This window comes from Macaca nemestrina, chromosome 8, assembly GCF_043159975.1.
Source record: "Macaca nemestrina isolate mMacNem1 chromosome 8, mMacNem.hap1, whole genome shotgun sequence".
NCBI classification, from domain to species: Eukaryota; Metazoa; Chordata; class Mammalia; order Primates; family Cercopithecidae; genus Macaca; species Macaca nemestrina.
Genome location: NC_092132.1, coordinates 115,455,470 through 115,480,917, shown reverse-complemented (window position 1 = coordinate 115,480,917; position 25,448 = coordinate 115,455,470). Strand labels below are relative to the sequence as shown.

Genomic DNA, 25,448 nt, shown 5'->3' with positions numbered 1-25,448 from the left:
TTTTGTGCTTACTAAGAAGGATTCTAGGCCTGTATTCTTGCTGCTCAATAGACTGTTTATGTATCAGTGGCTAACCTGTAGCTTGTGGAATATGTAGTTCTTTTCTATACCAGTTCTCTGATTCTCCAGCCCCAACCGGGTTTTCAAAAAGTCAATTCTATTCTGATACTTACTTAGTATCAGAGTCTGAGTTAGCCTCAGACTCCAAAGGCTTAAGGGCTCAATCTCACAAAACAGTTCTCACTTCAGATGCCAGTTGCAAGTCCCATATCCCAGTCACCTGCACTTCTGTCTGACTTTTCTACAAGTTTTGGGGTTTTCATACCCTCGCCCAAGTTTGATAATTCATTAGGATAACTGAGAATTCAGGAAAATGCTAAAGTTTACTGGTTTGTTATACAACTCAGGAATAGCCACATGGAAGAGCTGGGTATAAGGAGGAGCGCGCGGAGCTTCCATGCCCTGTCTGGGAACGCCACTCTCCGTGCACATCTGTGTTTGCCAGCCCAGAAGCTCTCTGAAGCTCATACTTCCAAGAGTTTTTATAACTTGGTCTCCAGCCCCCTTCCCTTCTTCAGAGATGGGGGTGGAGAGTGCTGAAAATTCCTATCTTCTAATTGTGCGTTTGGTCTTTCTGGTGGCCAGCCCCCATCCTGAAGCCACTTGGATATGAGATACTGTTTATGTGTTTTGAGGTCAGAAAGAGAGCCAGCGTGTGTATGTGAGAATACAGGAGACTTGTCCAAATTCTGGCAGCTTTCTCAATTATCATATCAGATGTTTAGAAACCCATAAAAAGGAGTATCTGTCTAAAGGAAAGGAAGTGGTGGACAATCTAAAAGGAGCTCTTAGACAATATTTTGCCATACAGTTAAAATCTGGGAGGGAAAAGTCAAGCATAGCTGAGAATAATGCCAAATCTGAAGTGTTAATGTACATTGTTTTCCAAGTGGTTGCTGTCTTATCTCTTCTTAAATGAGATTCTACATGTAAAAGCAGCTAACCAGTTGATTCTCAGTATGTTAGTTGAATACATTTCTCTGAAGTTTCAAAAATATTTTGTGATAACATTTCCCCTCTTCTAAGACTTTCAAGTTTTTTCGTAGATTTGAATTTTAACCCAGTATATATTCAGCATACCAGAGTGCAAACTAGAATGTTAAGCTGTTTCCCTTAATCCTTAAAATTTTGCATTCCGTGCCTTTTCTTTTAAAAAAATATAGAGAGAGGGAAGAACTCTTTTTACTGAGAATAGTCTTTACCCTGAATAAGCATAAAAAGCATCTACTGTTTAAGATCACCCGTGGGCGATTCACACAACCTTTTAGATTTAGGGAAAGCTGACTATTGAAAGGAAGAGTTTCATTAACAGTAACAAATGGGCCAGAAGTGGAAATTTTGGTCTATTTGTGGATTTCCTGTGTGTTTGCTTTTAATTTATCTACTGATCTAATCTCTGTCTGTATTCACCAAGCCTCCAGGCAATGCTGTGCTTGTCAGAATCAAACTCATCAAACTCATTCTAGAGAGAGAGCCTAACAGTGCCCTGGAAGAAAGTGTTTAGGGAACACGGGATTTCTATAAAAATGGAAAGGCCCATAAAGGTAGGTTAGTTGCATAACAGTGCTTTCAGATGAAAAGCAAGGCCTGACTGCTGTGGCCCAAACTCTTTGTTATGGGAGATTCGGACCTGGAGCCTACTGAGGATCTGGATATGTAACTTATTACTAAAAGTTACTCGTGGTGGAATACTTGAAGTTTAGGTTCTTTCCTTTCCTTTTTCTTTTCATTTCCCAGGGACTTGCTGTGTTGTCCAGGGTGGAGTGCAGTGGTGTGATCATAGATCACTGCAGCCTGCAACTTCTAGACTCAAGTGGTCCTCTCACCTCAGCCTCCTGAATAGCTGGGACTACAGTCATGTGCCACCATGCTTGGCTAGTTTACTTTTATTTTTTGTAGAGATGAGGTTTCACCATGTTGCCCAGGTTGAACTCCTGGGCTCGAGCAATCCCCACTACCTTGGTCTCTCAAAGTGTTGGGATTACAGGCTTGAGCTGCTGGGCCCTGCCTAGTGTTTTAGGGCAGCACGAGGTATGTGGGGTCAGCTGGTACTGAGACACTTGCTGATAGTGTAAATGCAAATAGAATCTTACCCAAACATACCTTTTCAAGTTATGTGGTTAGTTTGTTTTTCTCCTTTTTTTTTTTTTCATTCTCAGGGCTCCCCAAACTGGTTTAAGTAAATGAGCATTCCTCTCCCACCCACTGCCTCTGCCTGTTTGGACCTTCTCTTGGTGACTGAAGGTGCCAGACGGAGATATGGGGTCTGCAGTGACTTGGTGTAGGGCTGATCAAGTTTATTTACCTGGCACCTGCCCTGAGCTGGCCAAGAAATGACTCAGCGGGGGTGTCTTTTCAGGGGAGTTCCTTCAGCCCTCTGCTCAGCCTGGGGACTGAGTGGGATGGTGTTTGTTTTCCTTCTCCATTCCACCATGACAGGGCCATGCGTTTTACAATGTAGCAGATAAGGCTCCCTGTCACTGATGCTAACTTTGCATAAATCTCTTGATTCCCAGCTGCTTGACTGATGTAGGAACACAAATACCAGTGAGAGGAGCATGTGGGGGTGAAGCCATCTCACACAGTACTACCCTTCCTAGGTGTAGGGTGAGGAGATGACACGGCTGTTGACCCTTCTTAAACTGCAGAGCGTTTGGTGTCCAGGGACAGTTGCTGGGGCAGGGTCAGACTTAGAGCTTTTGTCTTGTGCTGAGGTGTGCTCCTTTTTCTTTCCTCCTCCTTCCCTGGCTCTCGGGTGGCTTTGCCCCTGTCACTGATTGGTGCACACCGCGTTTTGAGAATCTCAGGGACTCAGTTTGGTAAAAGCAGCTGGTGGAGATGATGGAGAGAGGAGGAAGACTCTAAAAGGAGTGGGTACATGTGGAAGAAAGCGGGAAAGGCCCTGTCCTTGTGTTACGGAGATTAGGGCAGAAATAGAAAGCTAGGAGAGAGTTTGGCAAAAGGTAATTCTCATAGACTCCTTTCTTTGGGGGCTCTGGGATTGATGGTGAAGGAGTCTGGGTGACAGAAAAAAAAAAAAAAGAACCCCAAGAGGTGGATGAGTGTGGGACTTACAGAAGGAGGGGAAAAGGGCTTCTCAGCTCCTGATAGCTGAGTGTTAGTAGCGCTTTACTTCCCTTCCCTTTAACCCTTAGGTTTTCTGGAAGCTATAGGGATAGAACACGTAGCCCTGGATATTCCGGCCCTGGGATCCTATGAAGGAGAATGATAGTAAATGTTTAGGAGTCCATGATAAAAAGAGTGAGAGAGAAATTGTGTAACTGTAAAAAATCTTTAAAAAACTAGGATCAGCTTCCAACACTACATACAAAAGTAGAACTTGTATTCCCATTGCCCAGATAAAGGACTATCAAGATTTTGCCATACTTGCTTCCACCATCCTCCTTTTTTTGTTTTTTCATTTTGTTACTTAGGTATTTTTAAAAGCAAATTCTAGATATCATGATACCACCTATGATCATGTCATTGTACCTATGATGTAATTATCAATAATATTACTCTTTTAATTTAAAAATCTGTTTAAAATTCAGGTTTTATCTTATCTTAGATTCATATTTTTTAGGTAAACTTTTTTTAAAATAAACTTCTGGCTGGGTGCAGTGGCTCACACCTGTAGTCTTAGCATTTTGGGAAGCCAAGGCAGAAAGATCAGTTGAGGCCAGGAGTTTGAGACCAGTATGGACAACATAATAAGACCCCATTTCTACAAATTTCTTTTTTTAATTAGCTGGGCACGCTGGCCATATGCCTGTTGTCTCAGATTCTCAGGAGGGTAAGGCAGGAGGATTGTCTGAGCCTAGGAGGTTGAGGCTGCAGTGACCTATGAGTGCTCCATTGCACTCTAGCCTGGGTGGCAGAGCAAGACCATGTCTCCAAAAAATAAGTAAGTATTTAAAACTTAAAATTAGGATTTAAAATATGTTAAAGCTCAAAGATGAAAGTGTAGAATGGATATTACTTATTATTATGTTGTATTCAGTGTGAATTACGATGATCACATCTATATCCATGGCTCTGGTGATGTCAAATATTATTCCCAGCCCAGATTTCTTCTCTGAACATACTTCTACCTATTCAACATCTCTGCTTCAAAATCCCCGAACAGGCCAGGTATGGTGGCTCACACCTGTAATACTATCCCTCTGGGAGACTGAGGTAGGAGGATGATATGGGCCCAGGAGTTTGAGACCAGCCTAGGCAATGTAGTACGACCCCCTGATCTGTAGGTAAAAATTAAAAACTAGCCGGATGTAGTGGTGTGCCTGTAGTCCCAGCTACTTGGGAGGCTGAGGAGGGAGGAACGGTTGAACCCAGGAGGTCGAGATTGGAGTGAGCCAGGATCACGCTACTGTCTTCAAGCCTGGGTGACAGAGTGAGATCCTGTCTCTAAAATAAATAAAGTATAACAATGTATTTAAGCTATATTTAAATATTTTTTAAATGAAATATGGAATGATGGAAAAAAAAAAAAAAACCTGAAACAGATCTCAACATGTGCAAGGCCAAACCCATGGCCCCACTCCAACAGTCCCCAAGCATTCACTAGTATTTCCTGAATCTCACTGAATGGCACTAGTCTTCTAGTTTCAAAGGCTCAAACTTACAAATCATCTTTGCTACCTCTTCCTACTTCAGTCCTGTATCCAGCTTATCACCCAGCCTTATCAGTCTCACCTCCTTATTTCCTCTCTAGAGTATAACTTCTCTTCCTGTTGTGGGAAGTCAGGGACCCTGAACGGAGGGACCAGCTGGAGCCGTGGCAGAAGAACATAAATTGTGAAGATTTCATGGACATTTATTAGTTCCCAAAATTAATACTTTTATAATTTCTTATGCCTGTTTTTACTGCAATCTCTGAACATAAATTGTGAAGATTTTATGGACATTTATCAGTTCCCAAATAATACTCATAATTTCTTACACCTGTCTTTCTTTAATCTCTTAATCCTGTTATCTTCGTAAGCTGAGGATGTATGTCACCTCAGGACCACTATTGTACAAATTGATTGTGGAGCATGTGTGTTTAAAAAATATGAAATCACTGCCCCTTGAAAAAGAACAGAATAACAGCGATTTTCAGGGAACAAGGGAAGACAACCATAAGGTCTGACTGCCTGCAGGGTTGGGCAGAATAGAGCCATTTTTCTTCTTGGAGAGAGCCTATAAACGGACATGCAAGTAGGAGAGATATCGCGGAATTCTTTTCCCATCAAGGAATATTAATAATATCCTGGGGAAGGAATGCATTCCTTGGGGGAGGTCTATAAATGGCTGCTCTGGGAGTGACTGTCTTACGCAGTTGAGATAAGGACTGAGATACACCCTGGTCTCCTGCAGTACCCTCAGGCTTACTAGGATTGGGAAATTCCAGCCTGGTAAATTTTGGTTCTCTGCTCTTGAACCCTGTTTTCTGTTAAGATGTTTATCAAGACAATACATGCATAGCTGAACATAGACCCTCATCAGTAATTTTAATTTTGCCCTTTGCCTTGTGATCTTTGCTTTGCCCTTTTCCTTGTGATCTTTATTGGCTTCAGAAGCACGTGATCTTTGTGACCTACTCCTTGTTCATACACCCCCTCCCCTTTTGAAATCCTTAATAAAAACTTGCTGGTTTTGCGACTCGGGGGACATCACAGACCTACCGATATGTGATATCACCCCCGGTGTCCCAGCTGTAAAATTCCTCTCTTTGTACTCTTTCTCTTTATTTCTCAGATTGGCTGACACTTAGGGAAAATAGAAAGAACCTACGTTGAAATATTGGGGGTGGGTTCCCCCGATACTTCCTATTCATTAGCATCACCCTTGTCAAAGCCCCTAGAATAACATACTAGCAGTTTTACATGTTCCATTTTTACCTTCTTTAATCCCTTTCCACATTGCAACTGGGGTCTGTTCAAAATATAAACCTGAGTATATTCTTTGCTGCTTAAAAACTCCTTATGGCTTCCTGTTGCTCTTAGAATAGAACCAGATTCTTGACAAGGCCTGCAAGGTTCTGTAAGCATGATGCCTTTCTATTTTCCCAGCCTCATTTCTCCCTTTCATTCTTTCAGTAATTATTTAATCAATATCTCTCTATCCTGCTAGTCTCTAAACTGCAGGAGAACAGAGCCTCCTCTTTTTTGCTTGCTGTTACATCCCCAGTGCCAAGGGCAGAGCCCAGTACATAAAAATGCTTGGGTATTTGTTGAATGACTGAGTGAATGTGTGAGTGAAATGGAGGGGTGAACCATTCCTGATGGATAGGGAGCTGGCTTCTCTTTGCACTCAATGCATGTTTGTTTGTTTTCTCTTATACTGAGTTGAAATCCACTTTCCTTTTAATAGTTGTCCACATGATCCTAATTTTATCCTCTGAAGCTACAATAATTCTAATCCCTTTACCTCAAGTGCCCTTAAAATATTTGCAGACTGTATAGTGTTTCTTAGTTTTCTAGGCTAAATATCTTAGACTGATTGTTTACAGATACACCACCTTGATCCACATTCCTCTAAGGACATTCATTTTTGTTCACAATTTTTTTTAAGATGAGGAGCTTAGAACTGAATTCAGAATCTAACTGAATTCACAATCCCAGATGTTGTGCAATCGAGGAGACTACAAGAAACTTTTCTGGCAATCAAGAGATGAATTTAATCTGTGGTTTAGTACCCAGGCCTTAGAGTTTGGACAGATTTGGGTTTGCCTACTGGTAAAGACTGATGTCTTGGTTCAATAGGATAATATCAGTGAGCTCTTAGTAGCCCATTGCCTGGTCCATCCAAACCCTCAGTGCATTTTACTCAGTACTGTTGTCATTGATGTTTCTGTTTATCTGTTAATGGGATCTGAGATTGCATTTGCTTTGTGCTCAGGTATGCCACCATGGTTGTATTGAGTTTGCAGTTAACTGCAATTGCGTGTTAGAAAATGTTGGCTGATTGTTCAGGTAGGTCTCTCATCCTGTACTTACATACAGGTTTGCTCTTTATCTCTGAGCTCCTTGAAGACATTGCATAGGACGTGATTGTAATGCCCATCCTTTCATATCAGAAGGGTTTATGTATTTGTCTCTTATTAGGTGACATCAGTTGATCTCAGAATCTTGGGACTTGAGTTTTCTGTGCACTTTAGTTTGGATACATTTGGTCTCAAAGGGCAGAAATCCACTCAGACTAGCTTAAATACGTATACATCATTGAGAAAGGGGAGTTTCATGGAAATTAAGCTGGGGCAGTGTAGGTAGGCCTTTGTGGGCATTGAAAAGTCCTCAGGTACCTCTGTTCTCTATCACTTGCCAACTGGTATAGGATGGTCTTCTGTCTCTATTTTATCCTGACCTCAGCCTCCTACAGATCCACTTACTGTCTTAATTCAGATTCTTGAGAGAGAATCTGTTGATTATTTGTATCACTTGGATAATGCAAATAGAACTTACTTAGGAAAAGACTAAGTAGAGCAAGGGTCTACTGCAGTGTATCTGATGTGGTATTAACATTTTGTAGGTCCAGAGGAGCCATTGGACATCAACAGCTTAAATGTGAGGGATGCAGATGGGTACTGAGTTCCCAGGCACAGCCTGACAGTTTCAGGATTAGAATTTTATGCAGTGAGCAGATTTGAATGGTTGGAAGTTAAAAATACAAATACAGTCATTCACCACATAATGATGTTTTGATCAGTGACTGACTGCATATATGATGTGATCACGTAAGATTATAATACCATATTTTTACTGTACCTTTTCTGTGTTTAGATACACAAATACTTAGCATTGTGTTACCATTGCCTACAGTATTTCAGTATGGTAACATGCTGTTCAGGTTTGTAGCCTAAGAGCAATAGACTATACAATAGGTATGTAGTAGATATATACCATCTAGGTTTGTGTCAAGTACACTCTATAATGGTCACACAGTGACCTGCACAATGACGAAATCACCTAATGACAGATTTCTCAGAATCTGTTGTTAACCAACACATAACTGTATTCCCTATTCCACAGAACAGGGTTTAAGTAATCAGACTGTTTCAAAAATAAATGGAAAACCTCCCATATCTGGCCCAGAATCACCTCTTTATAGACCAAAGTACTGAAATAACCAAATAAAAAAAATCCATTGGAAAACAAATCCAAAGCAAATGAAAGGAGGTAGTTCTTGTCCTAACATTTAATATAGGCTAATTAGTTTATGGGTAAATATCACTTTATAAATTGTACATAAGAAAATGCATGCATAATACCAATATTTTAGAAGTAGAATTTTTATTTTTACCAAATCCATCATGATTTAGTTAGGTAACAAGTTCTTCCAGTATATCAGTTTGATTTGTAGTAAAATGTAGTGTAACATAGTTTTCTAGATGGAGAAACAGTGGCTCAGGACCATTTCTTGCTTGTCAGCATATGGAAAGGGTGGCTCTCCCACCATGCCACGCCATCCACTCCTGCTGGGCGCACCAGGATAAAGACGTTAAAATACAACCTCTTGTATAGGATTTTCAAGATCTGTTACTTACAGTGAGGTCATCTGTAGTACAACTGAGAGATGCTGAAGTTCTCCTTAAAAGGATATGTGTATTAAGTTCCTAGAAGGGTTATTTATCCCCACTTACTTCCATATCACCATTTTTAGAGATGCACTTTCCACTTTAACCATAGTTTTCAAAATCTTAAGGCAGTGGAATCTTTTCCTCAAAAAAAAAAAAAAAATGTGGACTCTAATATATAATAGACTTTAAGGTGACATATATTATAGTTGTAAAGATTAAAAACATTAGTTTTAAAAACAATGAGATTTGTGAGATTGAAACATACAAAATAACTAAATCAGAGTCTAATTAAAAACTAAGCCAGATGTGGTGGCATGCACCTGTAATCCCAGCTACTCAGGAGGCTGAGGCGGGAGGATGGCTTGAGCCCAGGAGTTCAGGATCAGCCTAGGCAACATAGTGAGACCGTGTTAAAAAAAAAAAAAAAAAGTATCAAATTTATTTCAGTAGTGTTTGGGTTACATGATTGAAAGAACCTTGATTTATGCAGGTCAGTAGTTGCAGATAAGTTTTTTAATAATTCAGCGTAGTGCCTGAGAGCATGCCTTAATTAAACTATTCCAAAAGTCTGAAAGAGGAGCAGAGGGGAATTTGTGTTTCAGATTTGAGTTATTAACAATATCTAACAATTCATCCAATTTATTAATTTTATAGATGTAAATTTTAGAAATAGTACATAAAGTGGTTCCTCATAAGTTTAAATCTTTTTGGTAGAAAATACAAAACTGAGATATTTAGAAGTATCATTTTAAAAAATCTCAGATAATTTAGTGCTGTGTCTCTTAAATAGTCACTGTTAAAAGGCACATTTCCTGTTCTGGGTGTTCTCAGATTCTCCAGCACCAACTGGGTTTCCAAGAATTCAGTTCGTTTCTTACATTATCTGGTGCAGACCCCACAAGATAAGGTCTCAGTCCCCCGAGACTGCCGCCACTTCAGATACCAGTTGCAAGTCTCAGTGCTTCTGACCAACTGGCTATAAATCTGGGGATTCTCAGAACTCCTCAGTTTCAGTAATTTGCTAGAACGACTCACAGAACTCAGAAAAATACTTATATTTACTGGCTTATTATGAAGGATACAACTCAAGAACTGCCAAATGCAAGGGATACATAGGGCAAGGTATCCCCATACCTGCAGTCGTGCAGAGCTTCCACGCCCTCTGGGCACACCACCCTCCCAGTAAGTCAACGTGTCCACCAACCTGGAAGCTCCCTGTCCCTGTCGTTTGGGAGTATTTATAGAGGTTTCATCACATAGGTATGATTGATTAAATTATTGGCCTTGGTGATTGAGCTCATTTTCCAGCCTTTCTCCCCTCCCTGGAAGGAGTGGGGACGGTGCTGAAAGTTGCAACCCTCTAATCTTGGCTTGGTCTTTCTGGTGACCAACCCGTTCCTGCAGCTGTCAGGGGACCCCCAGCACCCAGTCATTCATTAGCACACAAAAGACACTGACCAGTCAGGAGGTTCCAGGGGTAGGGAGCTCTGTGCCAGGGACTGAGGACAAAGGCAAAATACATATTTTTATTATACCACCTGTGTTGAATCTAAAAAGCTGACAATAAGCACCAACACTTAAAAGGAGTGGTAACTATCTAAACCTTGATATAATCAAGACTCAGTGTTGTACAACTGGCCTGTCTTTTAACTGAGCCAGTTGTACATGGAAACACATGGATATTTGCAGCCCTAGGGTGTTGATGGCTTGTTTTCAGTTGTCTGCCTCCCCATCATCAGCACAAAGAAACAATAACACATTTATAACAGTTCGCATACATGGACAGAGATAATAGAGACTGTACACATAAGTGAAATTGTCAGTACAGTTTAAAATGTTCTTGTTAAAATTTTGTGTGTATTGCAGTTGAGTTTTTAAACTTTCTATTATGAAAAGTTTCACAACTGTATGACAGAGAAAATAATACAATGAAAACTCCCATATACCTATCCCTGGGCAACAGTTACCAAGATTTTGCCATACGTACTATCTCTTTTTTAAAAAATCCTTTTGAAATATGTTAAACCAAATTCTGGTTATGAAGCACTGAGACTTCGTATTAATAATAAACATATATTTATAAGAAAAATTTTAATTGGACATTTGTAGAATATCTGAAGTATATTTGTGAAGTATAATTTATAAACCACTACCCAATAATAATCATAAAAGATTCATGAGAAAGGTGTGTGAGTGCTTTAAAAAAACTATTCCAAATCCCAGCTACTCAGGCAGCTGAGGTGGGAGGATTGCTTGAGCCCCAGAGTTTGAGGCTGCAGTGAGCTATGATCACACCACTGCACTCCAGCCTGGGCAACAGAGTGAGAGACCCCTTAAAAAAAAAAAAAAAGAACAGGCTGGTGCAGTGGCTTGTACCTGTGACCCCAGCACTTTGGGAGACCAAGGCAGGCAGATTGCTTGAGCCCAGTGAGACCAGCCTGGGCAACTTGGCTGTCCTGTCTCTACATAAAAAATAAATTAAAATAAAAATTAACAAGCTTGGTGGCTCATGCCTGTGGTCCCAATTACTTGGGAGGCTGTGGTGGGAGGATCACTTGGGCCTGGGGAGGTCAAGGCTGCAGTGAGCCAAGATCAGGCCACTGTACTCCAGCCTGGGTAACAGAGACACTGTCTCAAGAAAAACAAAAATAAAAACTATTGCTATGATATTCCAGTGGTACTTGACTCTGCTCCTGGATTAGGATTAGGAAGTAGGATTAGAGGGTCATCTCTTAATTTCATTTAAAATCTTGAGATATTATAAGCAATTCACTGAGTTTTCTGTGCTACTCTTGTTTCAGATATCTGTGTCAGGAAATCACTTTGTGCTTTAATGAAATCACCTAATTCACACCTTCCTAATATTTGCAGCACTTATCCTAGTAAGACCACAATTAAAAAGGGTTTTTATTTTTCACAAGTGATTTAGAGAATTCCTGGTCTAGCTTAGAGACAGAGGTTCTAAAGAAAAAATAACTTTATTGTTTTATAATTTGTGTCTTAGTAAAATAAGGGCTATTTGTTTTAAAGCCATTTCCATATCTGGTTTTTCAAATTAGCTTTCTTATTTGGTTCTTTTAGTTTTTAGGGCTACGGAGAGATGATTCTGAGTTGGTCACAGTAGATTTTTTAAATTTATTTTTGAAACAGTCTTTTTAAATTCTGTTCTGTGGATACTTGTGGGTTTTTTTCTTTTTTTCTTTTTTCTTTTTTTTTTTTTTTTTGAGACGGAGTCTAGGCTGGAATGCAGTGGTGCAATCTCAGCTCACTGCATCCTCCGTCTCCCGGGTTCAAGTGATTCTCCTGCCTCAGCCTCCCGAGTTGTTGGGACTACAGGCATGTGCCACCACACCCAGCTAATTTTTGTATTTTTAGTAGAGATGGGGTTTCACCATGTTAGCCAGGATGGTCTCGATCTCTTGACCTCATGATGTGCCCACCTTGGCCTCCCAAGATACTTGTGTTTTTAACATCCAAAGATTCAAATCTGTTCACTGCATAAAGTTCTGACCCTGAAGCTGTCCGGCTGTGCCTAGGAACTATCTCAGCGCCAATCTGACTCCCTGCGCTGTAGCTGTTGGTTTCTAAAGATTCCTCCAGGCCAGTTTTACCCTACAGAATGTTAACATCACTTAATATACATTGCAGCAGACTCTTGCTCTATTTATCTTTTTTCTAAATAGCCCTTTTGGTGTAGTTGCCATTCGTATCACTTGGGTAATGCGCATACACAACTTGGGATAGGAAAATTCATTTTAGGGTGTTGTGCTACTCTTCTTTTTCAGGCTGTGCTGCCATCCTTGCTGAACTTTAGAGATGGTTAATAAAAGCAAAGGGGGAAGAACTTGCTATTTGTTTATATGAATTCAAGTAGGAAAAGATATTTACCAATGACAAAAAGATAATTCTTTAATAGGTGGTTTTTGTGTTCATTTTAGAATCACAAGAAGCTGATGAAGAGCTTGTAGCAGAAGTGGTTGAAAAATGTTCATCTAAGACTTGTTCTAAACCTTCAGAAAATGAAGTGCCACAGCAGACCATTGATTCTCACTCAGTCAAGAATTTCAAAGAGGAGCCTGAACATGATTTTAGCAAAATTTCCATTGTGAGGCCATTTTCAATAGAAACGAGGGATTCCACGGATATCTCGGCAGCCCTTGGAACAAAAGCAGCTCATGGCTGTGTAACTGCAGTCTCAGGCAAGGCTCTGCCTTCCAGCCCGCCAGACGCCCTCCAGGACGAGGCAATGACGGAAGGCAGCATGGGCGTCACCCTTGAGCCCTCCACAGAAGCCAATCTAAAAGCTGGCAACTCCTGTCCAGAGCCTGTGCCCAGCAGAAGAAGCAAGCTGAGAAAGCCCAAGCCTGTCCCCCTGAGGAAGAAAGCAATTGGAGGAGAGTTCTCAGACACTGACGCTGCTGCGGAGGGTACACCTCTCCCCAAAGCATCTTACCACTTCAGTCCTGAAGAGCTGGATGAGAACACAAGTCCTTTGCTAGGAGGTGCCATGTTCCAGAAGTCTCCCCCTGACCTTAAAGAAACTCCCGGCACTCTCAGTAGTGACACAAACGACTCAGGGGTTGAGCTGGGGGAGGAGTCCAGGAGCTTACCTCTCAAGCTTGAGTTTGATTTCACAGAAGATATGGGAAACATAGAGGCCAGGAAAGCCCTTCCAAGGAAGCTTGGCAGGAAACCGGGTAGCAAACTGATTCCCAAGATGCAAAAAGATGGCATCAGTAAGTCAGCAGGTTTAGAACAGCCTACAGACCCAGTGGCACGTGACGGGCCTCTCTCCCAAACATCTTCCAAGCTAGATCCTAGTCAGTGGGAAAACGCCAGCTTCAACCCCTTTGGGAGCCACTCTATTCTGCAGAACTCCCCATCCCTTTCTTCTGAGGGTTCCTACCACTTTGACCCAGATAACTTTGACGAATCTGTGGATCCCTTTAAACCAACTACGACCTTAACAAGCAGTGACTTTTGTTCTCCCACTGGTAATCATGTTAATGAAATCTTAGAATCACCCAAGAAGGCAAAGTCGCGTTTAATAACGTGAGTGACAGTGGGTGCTGGGTGTCGTGCTCTGTGTCTTCTCTGTGAGTTTGGCAGCTGGCTACTTTTGGCTTTGGTGAACTGAGTTTACCTTTGAGGCGCACCGAGGTTGATACAAAGCTCATAACGTTATCCTGCAGTCTTCACTATTTGGCCTGTTGTGTGGAATCGGAAATACCAGAGGTTTCCTTTTCCAATTGTTGCCTTATTTCTGAATCCTTGGCTTAATCAGCTAAGTTCTTTTCCCCTGGCCCTAGAGACTTTTTTATGTTTTAAAAAAAATAGGCTGGGCATGGTGGCTGACACCTGTAGTCCCAGCAGTTTGGGAGGTCGACACAGGTGAATCACTTGAGGTCCGGAGTTTGAGACCAGCCTGTCTAACATGGTGAAACCTTCTCTACTAAAAATGCAAAAATTAGCTGGGCATGGTGGTGCATACCTGTAGTCTCAGCTACCCGGGAGGCTGAGACACAAGAATTGCTTGAACCCAGGAGGCAGAGGTTGCAGTGAGCCAAGATCACGCCACTGCACTCCAGCCTGGGCGACAGCAAGACTCCATCCCCCCCCCAAAAAAAAAAAAAAAATGGCATGAGATAGGCAGGTAGAGATTTGATGGTTTTCAGAAATCCTGGCTGGGCTGTTAGGAGTCATGTTATAGACAATTCAAATGTCAGTGCTGGCCACCGTCTTCATATTCTTTATGGATAAAACAGAAATTCCAATCCTATAACTTACCTCTGTAGCGTCAATAACATGTGGGAAATGGTCCAAAAGGGTCTTGTAGAAAGAAGACTTTTTACATAAACAGAAAGCTATGATTTTTGTGGGAAACAAACCTACCACTAAAATTGATGAGAATTCTTATCTCCATGTGTAATTTCTGGCTCATTGCCCAGAAGGTAAATTTTTAATAAGAATCAAGAATATTTTACATGATCAGTTAAAACTGAGTAGTCGGTTTAGTCAATCCCCCATCTCTCCTGGGAAATTATCTGACTTTTGCAAGGTCCTTGGAGTTTTCAGTATAATTACCTAAGGTCATATTCCATATCAAGTTTCAGTTTAACTTTGCTACAGGATTACTTTATCACAAAACTTGAGTAGATGATAATACAATCATACATCACTTAGCCACAGGATAAGCCACAGGGAAGTGCATCCTTTGGTGATTTTGTTGTGTGAACATCATCAGGTGAACTTACTCAAACCTAGGTGGTGTAACCTACTACATACCTAGGCTATATGGTACAGCCTATTGCTCCTAGGCTACAACCCTATACAGCACATTATCATACTGAATACTGTAGGTGCTAGGTGTGGTGGCTCACACCTGTAATGCCAACACTTTGGGAGGCCAAGGTGGGAGGATCCCTTGAGGCCAGGAGTTCAAGATCAGCCTGGGCAACATAGAGCCCCCCACCAGTCCCCTGTCTCTTTAAAATTTTTTTTTTTTAATTAGCTGGGAGTGGTGTTGCATACCTGTAGTCCCAGCTACTCGGGGGGTTGAGGCAGGAGGATTGCTTGAGCCCAGGAGATTGAGGTTACCGTGAGCCAGGATTATGTCATTGTACTCCAGCCTGGCTGGCAGAGCAAGACCCAGTCTTAAAAAAAAAAAAAAACTACTATAGGCAGTGTAACACAATGGTAAGTATTTGTGTATCTAAACATATCTAAGCATAGAAAATGTACAGTAAAAATATAGTATAAAAGATAAAAAATAATACACCTGTGTAGGGCCCTTACCATGAATGGAGCTTGCAGAACTGGAAGTTGCTCTGAGTGAGTCAGTGAGTGGTGAGTGAATGTGAAGGCCTAGGACATTACTGTACACTACTGTAGCCTCTATAAACACGGTACACTTCAGCTACACTAAATTTATTTAAATTTTTTTCCTTCATTAATAGATTAAGTTTAGCTTACTGTAACGTTTACTTTATCAACTTTTAAATTTTTAAAGAAATTTTGACTTTTGTAATAATACTTAGCTTAAAACACAAACACATGGTACAGCTATACAAAAATATTTTCTTTCTTTATATCCCTATTCCGTAAGTTTTCTTTGTGTAAAATTATTTATTTATTTACTTTTTAAAATTTTTGTTAAAAACTAAGACACAGACACACACATTACCTAGGCCTACCCTGGGTCAGGATCATCAGGACATCACTAGACAATAGTTTTTCAGTTCCATTATAACCCTACGGGACCACCATCATATACATGACTGAAACGTCATTACATGGCACCTGACTGTATATCCTTTTGTGGCCCTGTGACATTTTACTAAAAAGTTTGAGTAAAATGTAGATATAAAGAAGGACCAATGAGATGCAGGATGAAATATGTACAAGGAGTATGAGAAGCACTGTGCTTGTAGTTGTCACTGTATGTCAGTTGGGGAAATGCTTCTCAGCATTGCTATGACTTAAAGAAAAACTCCGGATATCATGGTGACTTACAGCAGAAAGGAAGATGCCCAGAGGTTTAAAGAGCAGAAGGATCAACTTCAGGACCAAGAAAGTAGAGAGATGTAGGAACCAGTTCCTCAGCAGCCCCAGAGTGGCTAAGGGGAGTGAAATGTCATTAGTAGCTCTCGATCTGTTGCTTGATTGTATATTAGCAGTTAAATGGTTGTTGGAAAATATTATTGATTGGATGCCCTTTTTTGTGGCTTTTAAGGTTGGTTACTTCTCTCTAGACAGCACTTAGGGTATGTACTGGGCACATCACTGCCTAGGTACTTCCTCCCCTAAATGTGGGATGCTTCTGCCTACTGAAGTTGATGAGTCATTTGTGAATCTTTCAGTTGCATGCCACCAATGCGTTAAATAAGATGAAATCTGGGCCAAAGAAAGGGTAATTTATTCTACACTTTATATTCAGCAGCAAGAAGCACCATCTCTCGAGTTCTACCACCCTCACCCAGTAACCTTTTTCCCCTATTCGGTTTTTGTTGAATGAACTTCTTGATCTAATACACTTAATAGGGGTTTAAGTCCTTATGCAATCAAAAATCTTGTCTTCTTGTTCTTTTTAGAAGAAAGGAGTGCTAGACCTCTTGGAAATTTATTTTTCATCTATAAATTTGAATTTGTGGCATTTCTGAATGTTTCTACCAGTCTGTTTTGTAGATGAGGTCTGTTCATCATTCACTCACTAGTGATAACATTCATGAATACATTTTTAATTTATATCTCACCTCATAGAAAGAATTGTGCAGCTTTTACATCTGCCAGACTAGAGTTGAATATTCCAGTCTTTACATGATTTTTTTTCTCCATCTGTCTGTCTCTTTCCTGTCTCTAATTTGGTTGGTGCATCAGGACTACTGAACAAGTGAAATTTCTCTGTTTTCTGTTGTAAGTACTCCTGCTGTTTCTTTTGTCACTGGGACCGTTGGCAGTTTCCTCTCCCCCTTCCCCCAGCCATCTCTCCATAGCATGTTTGCTTCTAATTCTGAGTTTGATCTTCTGATGATTTTTTTTGCATTTCATCAGTCACTTCATGAGTCAGCTTAGCCTTGCAGTTGTCCATACCTAAGGGAGTGGGGCTTGGTCTTTACACCTTAGGTGCTAGAGCTTGCGCTCCCTGGCTTGGCAGGTGTCATGTGGCGCTTTGACAATACCAAAAGCTGGCTTGGCCCCAAGATCATCGCAGCAGTGGTTTGAGGGACTGTTCTGCTATTTAATATTGGAAATCATTGGCTTTTTTTGGTAGGATAAAGCTACTGGCTTGGAACAGTTAATAAATTTTACTGAGTCAGCTCAACTTGAGTTTGGTGGCAGAGGGTAGCACTCAGTAAGAAGATTAGGTGAAGAAGATCATGAACTGGTGATTATGCACATTCTGGTAACTTATGTGCCTGTCTTTGTATTTTTTCTCACAAAAGAAAAAAAGTTGCAAATAATTTTTTCTCTTTTTTTTGGTCACAGTGGTGTTTTTACTGGAAATTCTAAGTCTATTAGAACAGAATCTGAATTAGTCCTGTGATCACAAGTTGTGTGCTAATCTACAAATAACAGGTGGTTCAAGCTTCCCCAGTTTCAGGCTTTGTGCAGCATGTGACATTCATCTTCCATCTTACTACTTAATAGGAATGGTAACAGTTTACCCACATAGTTTTATTTTTATAATTTTTATTGACAGTTCTTCTCTGTGAGCACACAAGTCTTAACTGGAACTGTTTTATGAGACGTCTATGGGTTTTAGAGCAATAAAGAATTTTTAAAGAATTTGGTCCAGCGTGATGATTTTTCTAATGAACGTCAAAGCCAAGTGAGTGAGGCTCAGAGGAACTGAATGTCTCCAGCTGCTAAGGCTCTACTGTCTGAAAAGCTTTTGGTGGCGTGTAATTAAAAACCATAGACATCAGAGTGCTACTGTTTGACAACTCACAGAAGCAAGCGGAGGGGGTCTTTTCAGAGAATGAGCCTCACTGTAGGTCTTTGCTTACCTCGTCTCTCTGGGGAAAACTCAGAGGCATAAAAGGTATCCCTGCCTCTCTCATGCGGCGATGTATGATTTGTGTGGTGCTGTACGCTTTGGCTTCTATCCGCACACACTGCTCTCTGCTCCATTTCATACCTTGACAGTTGTCAGTGTGATTGCAAACTGGCTTGTTTGTGTTTCTTCTCTTTCCAGGAGTGGCTGTAAGGTGAAGAAGCATGAAACTCAGTCTCTCGCTTTGGATGCATGTTCCCAGGTGAGTCTGTGTCCATCCCCAGAACGTCTTTTAGACCAGGGGTCCCCCAGTGGGAGTTTGCATACCCCTGGCGGGTGGTTCAAAAGGACTTCCCAATGGGTGCCTGAGTACTCAGTTTTAAACAGATCCTTACTGTCCCTGAAGAGAAGGCCCCTGAAGACAAGCGAACCCTTTCACAATGACTTTTTTTTTTGGTAAAATTCCCACTTTAAGTGCTACAAAGATGCATCACCATCACCACAGGGTGTGAAAGTCTCCAGGGCACCAAAGGGAAGATCTGAAATATCGGTGTAGGTGCTAAGAAGATAATTGACTAATAACTGGATGGTATTTTTCTTAAGTCAGATGGTTTTCTAATTCATTGCTTTCAACAATAGAGGAAAACCTGAGTTGTTAACTGATCTAAAAATAATGTTTGATGATAGATTTTTTGGGGCACATAACTTGGAAAGGGGTTCAAAGAATTGAAAGGCACTTGTGTTACAGAACTACCTTCTGTTTCATCTATTGTTTATATAAATAAGGTTTCTTAATGATTATATTTATAAAAATAGAAACCAGGAATAAAATTGATATTGACCTTTGTTACATTCTAGCAATAAATAGTATCCATCCATGACCGTATAGACTAATTGCAAAACAAATAAACCGAAACCCAGGCCCATCTGATTGCAATGAGATCCTTTTGTTCTTTTTAAAACTTTGTCAGTATACTTATTACAGGAATACATTCATTGTTTAATAGAGTTCAATTTAACGTAACTTATCCTATACAATTTGGACCAGAAACTTGGTATATGGTGTAAAATGTAAAAAAGGGGTGTGGTGGGGGAAATTTGCAATCTGAGTTATTTTTCATCTGTTACAAATGTGTAAAAGATTCTCCCAGATTTTGCTAAAGTAGGCAGCAAGAACTATGAGAAATTTATCTTTGGTCTTCTTTAAAAAAAAAACCCCAAACCCATTTATTGGATATAAAATAAAACCCATTTATTGCACTGTAAAAGTTTTTAAGAATTAGTGCAATAAAACATTTTGTAATTGATATAACAACTTACTTTTGTGTCTGATAATACTTATCAAAACTTGCAATATTTTGAAAATAAGTTATGCATTAATATAATAACTCTCCAGCAGAAAAAAATTTTAAGACTTACAGTCAAAGAAAAAAGTTTCACAGAGACATTGGATAGAGACCTTTAAAAGACTTCCAGCCATGCAGATGTTTTTCATTTGGATTTCATGATGGAAGTGAAATGGAAATACAGATTTAGAGAGGAAAAGGAATAACATAAACTTCTGACTTATTCAGGAACTTGTTAGTGTAAATTTACATATGGTATCAAATCACCAAGGTAACTAGATAGCATTAAGTAAATTCAATATTTAGAATATTCCAGATATTACATTCTTTGTGATTATTTAAACTTATGCCAAAAAGTTTTTAGCTGTCACTTGAAAATGCAATGGGGTACATAGATTTTTTAAAAAATTCGGAGGTATGCAAGCAAAAAAATTGAAAACCATTGTCTTAAACCACTTAAACTGCTTGCTTATAAACTTAACCTAGAGAAGATCATTTTTTAAAACCTCAGACTCAAATTACAGAAACTAGGTTCTATAAAACAATATCTCACAATTGAAAGACTCCAGCTTCCTCCTTGCTTTGTACCCTGATCTGTGGTTAACCTCTCACATATCTGTATGGAGTTGTGTCTACCTTGTTCCATTCATGGGATGTCAGTTTTCCCCATTGCTTGCCCTCCTAAAGGGTAGCATCTTCTCTGTTGTGTTTCTCAGGATGAAGGAGCAGTGATCTCCCAGATTTCAGACATTTCTAATAGGGATGGCCATGCTACCGATGAGGAGAAACTGGCATCCACGTCATGTGGTCAGAAATCAGCTGGGGCCGAGGTGAAAGGTGAGCCAGAGGAAGACCTGGAGTACTTTGAATGTTCCAATGTTCCCGTGTCTACCATAAATCATGCGTTTTCATCCTCAGAAGCAGGTATGGAAGCATATCTTCATCTTTCTAATGTACATAAGCATGGAAATGCCTGAAAGCCTAGTAAAGCAGGAGGCGCCTTACAGAGATTAAAGAATTGGGTCACTTGAAGGATAGATTTAGGATGCTGACATATGCTTTGCTTCTTTACCCGGAAAAGGGACACAAAAAAAGGACTTCTTGAAGTACTAGGAACATAGGGATACTTGTGACAAGTTGTATAGGAGATGCTGATGTGTGTGAGACTGCTTGAATTTCTTTATAATTGTATGTGAATATGGCCATACCTTAAAGTATAGTGGTGTGTTAGTTCATTTGTATAATTGTATGTGAATATGGCCACCTCTTATGGTGGTGTGTTAGTTCATTTGTATAATTGTATGTGAATATGGCCACCTCTTAAAGTATAGTGGTGTGTTAGTTCATTTGCGTTGCTGTAAAGGAATACCTGAGAATGGCTAATTTATAAGGAAAAGAGGTTTATTTGGTTCTTGATTCTGCAGCCTGTAGAATAAGCATGGCACCAGTGCCTGTTTCTAGTGAGGGGGACTCAGGAAGCTTCCAATCATGGTGGAAGGCAAGGGGGAGCAAGTGTGTCATATGGCGAGAGGGTGGGAGGAAGAGAGGGGGAGGAGGATGCCAGGCTATTTTAACAAACATCTCACAGAAACTAACAGAGCAAGAAGTTACTTATTACCACAAGGAGGGCAGCAAGCTATTCATGAGGGATCCGCCTCTATGACCCAGCCACCTCCCATTAGGCCTCACTTCCAACTGTTGATCAGGTTTCATCATGAGATTTAGGGGGCAAATATTTAAACTATATCAAATGGCCTATAAATATGTCATACATTTGACTTTTTTGTGATTGTTATACTCATTGTTTAACTTAGAGAAACAACAACTAACATGTATGGTGCCTTACCATGTACAGGCATTGTTCTAAGTGCTTTGCATATACTCATTCATAGCAAGGTGTTACCTTTTTCTCCCTTCTTCAGAGAAACAAAGTAAGTCAGAGAAGTTAAGTGACTTGATTAAAGTCACTTGGCTAGGGTAGGACAGAAAAGTGGTATCTTTTTCCTCACCCACCACGGGGTTCATGGCTGAGACATCTCTAACAAAAGATCAACAAGAGAAAAGCATACAAACGTATTTAATGTAAGTTTTACATGACATTAGAGCCTCCAGAAATGAAGACCCAAAGGAACAGGGAAAACTGTACTTTTACAGATAGTTGTGCAGAAGTATAATTGGAGGACAGAAGGGCATGATCTATGGTAATAAACCAGGGGAACTTAGCAAGTCCTGTTTGTTTCAGTTCCTCTTGGTGTCTGTGTCTTTCGGGATAAGGACATTGTTTTTCTCTGTGTACAAGGAGGTCCTTCTGTAATGAGGTCTTATGACCTATTTTCGGGGGAAGGTCTGAGGGATTCCTTTATGACCTGCTTCAGGGAAGAGGGCAGGAGAGGGACCGAGAGACCCCCCTGCTTCTGCTGTGTCCTCAAATGCGAAGGCACCATATTTTGGTGAAGTGTGTTCTGAACCTCGTCATTAGTAAATGGCAGAACTACATTTGACTCTAAGCAGTCTGGTTCCATGGTCTTTTAGCCACAGTGCCAAAGTATGATGAGATTATTTTCATGATACTAGGCTACTGTAAATTTTTCTGGTACAGATGTGGCAAGTTGAGATTGACCAGTGCACTGTAAAATCTTTTGTAACATGCTAATGAGGAACCTGGACTAATCAGGGCTGAAACCTCTTACTGATGAACTTGTCAGATCATTCTAGAGCTAAGCCCCTCTTTTGGGACCCCAGTTACGTCCTTGGCCTTAAACCTTACTTACGAAAAGTTTAGAACCATGTTCCTGACTACATTAAACATTATTAAAAGCTCAGATCTTCTTAACATAATTTTATTTGTGGGCTTTTATGCATAGAATTTTAAAAGTCATGATCTGCCATTAAGCCAGGGAAGCAGATGGAAAGTAAGAACTTGGAGCAATTTATTCCCCCTGGCCTCCTCCTCATCCCAGGCCTCAGTCTCTCATCTGTAAAATAATGTGCCAGGCATTGTTCCTGATTTATTCCTATACTGCCTTCTGCCCTGATATCTTTCCCTAAGCCCTTGTTTGCCATTCCCCCAGTTTCTTGGGGTTAATCCTGAGTATTCTTAACACCTGCCTTGGTTTTTTTCCGTCTGAAGTGTCTTCCTTTGCCGCCTCCTACACAGATCTGCACATCCCTTCAGGTCTCTGCAGCATGCTTTATGCTCCCACATTTCCTTTCCCCCTTCCTGTTCCACAGTACCTAGTGCAGTGTGTTAATTACAGGAAGGTAATATTATAAACTTACTGAGGTTGGAGACTACCAGACAGTCATCTTTGAGTCACCTTTGACACAGTACATGGTAAACATTTATTGAATTATATTCTTCCCCACTGGAGGAAATTCCTTCAACAAAAATTTGTGTAGAGAGCTGGGGCCCTGTGTATACAGTGCTGTCTTCAAAGTTAGCAAACAGCAAGGGGAACAGATTTGAACAAGTGGTTACATTGTAACTGATCAGCCACATCACAGGCAAGTGGAGGCTGCGGTCCTGGGTGTGGGAGTGGCTACAGGCCCTGTTAGGTGAATCCCGACTGTGTCCTGGGGAGTGTCCCCTTGGAACTGGGTCCTGATGGATACTTACTAGATGTTCTCCAGGAAACAAGACTTTCACACAGCCATGGGAAGGAAGCTGCCATGTTGGTAAAAGGCCTGGTGGTTTTCTGTAAGTACCTGGCCAAGTGGGAAACAAGGTCGTACCGTGGAATCTGGGCTTGATCCTATAGGTACGGAGGGGGAGGTTGAAGGTTTTTGAACAAGGGAGTGATGGTCACATTTGTGTTTTAAATAATTAGCTATTGACAACAATAGTAGTTAGTGATTGCCATGTGGAGGATTGTAACTTTAGATTGTAAACTTTTATATGCTTTTCTGTATTTTTATGTTTACTTTAATGAGTGTATCTTCTGGTTATTTTATTTTTTATTTTTCTTATTTTTGAGACTGAGTTTCGCTCTTGTTGCCCAGGCTGGAGTGTGGTGGTGCTATCTCAACTCACTGCAACCTCCACCTCCCAGGTTCAAGCGATTCTCCTGCCTCAGCCTCCCGAGTAGCTGGGATTACAGGCATGCGCCACCGCGCCGAGCTAATTTTTGTATTTTTAGTAGAGACGAGGCTTCGCCATGTTGGCCAGGTTGGTCTCCTGACCTCAGGTGATCCACCCACCTTGGCCTCCCAAAGTGCTGGGATTACAGGCATGACCCACCGTCCCCAGCCATCTTCTGGTTATTTTAAATGTCACCCTCTACCCTAGTAGAGGATAGACCTGAGACAAGGTAGCCCATTTGAAGGGTGTGGAGGGGAGAATGAGTTTAGTTGTGCTGGCTTGAATTTTAAAGCTTATTATCTTATCTGCTGCATTAATTAGATCAAGGCCACCATTCTGGGCTGGAATTTAAATTCACTCCGACTTGATGATAAAAAAAATCAGTGTTACACAGTGTCCCCTTTCTGAAATAATGCCACAGTTAGTACAACGCATTTTTCCAAACTTTTAATGGACACAAGGGGGCAGCCTTGCTGTTCTTTCTGCCTGAAGGCTGACGACCTGTTCCTGGCGACTAACCACCTGCTCCTCTTCTGAATGCCATGGACTTATAACAACGCTCAAGAAAATGCCAGCATTCCTTTTAAATAAAATCTTAAAATGCTTTTCATGTGTTCATAGTCATTCTCGGCCTGCACTGGCGTTTCCAAGAGCCTTTCACTAGGGAGGAAAGGAACCAACTTCTTGGGATAACCATAAAAATGACTTTCTGTCTTAGGCATAGAGAAGGAGACGTGCCAGAAGATGGAAGAAGACGGGTCCACTGTGCTTGTAAGTTCCTGAATGTGGAGGGCCGGGTGGGGCTCAGATTTCTTTCAGTATTTGTTTTGAAGCCCATGTGAATTTGTTAAATTCTGGTCAGTGTTAGGTGACGAGGATAAAATGTAAATAAGATAGTTTCTTCACTTGAGGAACATGTAGTCTCTGCGGTGTTCTGTAGAGTAGCCCTAGCTGCAGGTAGCTGTTGAGCACACTTGAACTGTAGCTACTCAGAAAAAGAAGAAGCATAAATGTCTCAACTTTTTATATTAACTACATGTTGAGATGATAATATTTCGGATGTATTGGGTTAACTAAGGTTTTTATTATTATTGTTATTATTATTATTTGAGACAGTCTCACTGTTCCCCAGGCTGGAATACAGTGGTGCAATCTTGGCTAACTGCAACCTCCACCTCCTGGGCTCAAGTGATCCTTCCACCACAGCCTCCCAAGTAGCTGGAACTAGAGGTGCGTGCCACCACACCCAGCTAATTTTTGTATTTTTTGTAGAAATGGGGTCTTGCCGTGTTGCCTAGCTGGTCTCAACCTCCTGGGCTCAAGCGATCTGCCCACCTTGGCCTCCCAAAGTATTGGGATTACAGGCATGAGCCCCCGCACCTGGCTGGTTTACTCGGTTTTTTTTTTTTTTTTTGAGATCAAGCTTCACTCTTGTCGCCCAGGCTGGAGTACAGTGACGCAATCTCGTCTCACTGCAGCCTCCGCCTACTGGGTTCAAACAGTTCTCCCTCAACCTCCTGAGTAGCTGGGATTACAGGCATGCGCCACCACGCATGGCTAATTTTTGTATTATTAGTAGAGACGGGGTTTCACCATGTCGGCCAGGCTGGTCTCAAACTCCTGACCTCAGGTGATCCACCCGTGTTGGCCTCCTGAAGTGCTGGGATTATAGGCATGAGCCACTGCGCCCGGCCCGTTTACTCAGTTCTTAAACTTTTAACTTCCTGATTCCCAACTGATTCATCCATAAAATGAGTAGCACCCATCTGCCTCATCAAAATGGTTGTAAGGATAAGATAAAATGATAACGTGAAAGATTTAAGCTGTAAAGTGCTAGAATACACTAGTGGTGTGCTAGAATACACTGTTGTATTAGAATACACTGGTGTGGTGTTGATAGGAAACACGTGG

General features: G+C 40.9%; 1 protein-coding gene across 18 annotated transcripts in view; it reads left to right on the top strand.

The window, feature by feature from the left end:
* Positions 1–25,448, top strand: part of LOC105476561 (transforming acidic coiled-coil containing protein 1) — a 125,925-nt gene that overhangs the window by 80,040 nt on the left and 20,437 nt on the right. For 6 of the 18 annotated variants that reach the window (XM_024791193.2, XM_024791191.2, XM_071068358.1 and 3 more), the window contains 4 exons: positions 12,559–13,672; positions 18,315–18,375; positions 20,176–20,296; positions 24,256–24,308. In XM_024791193.2, the coding sequence (XP_024646961.1) occupies positions 12,867–13,672; positions 18,315–18,375; positions 20,176–20,296; positions 24,256–24,308 (1,041 nt within the window). In that variant the 5' untranslated portion in view covers positions 12,559–12,866. Of the gene's footprint in view, positions 1–12,558; positions 13,673–16,996; positions 17,033–18,314; positions 18,376–20,175; positions 20,384–24,255; positions 24,309–25,448 lie in introns of all 18 variants that reach the window. The other 12 variants (XM_024791190.2, XM_011732607.3, XM_024791185.2 and 9 more) reach the window with 5 other exon arrangements.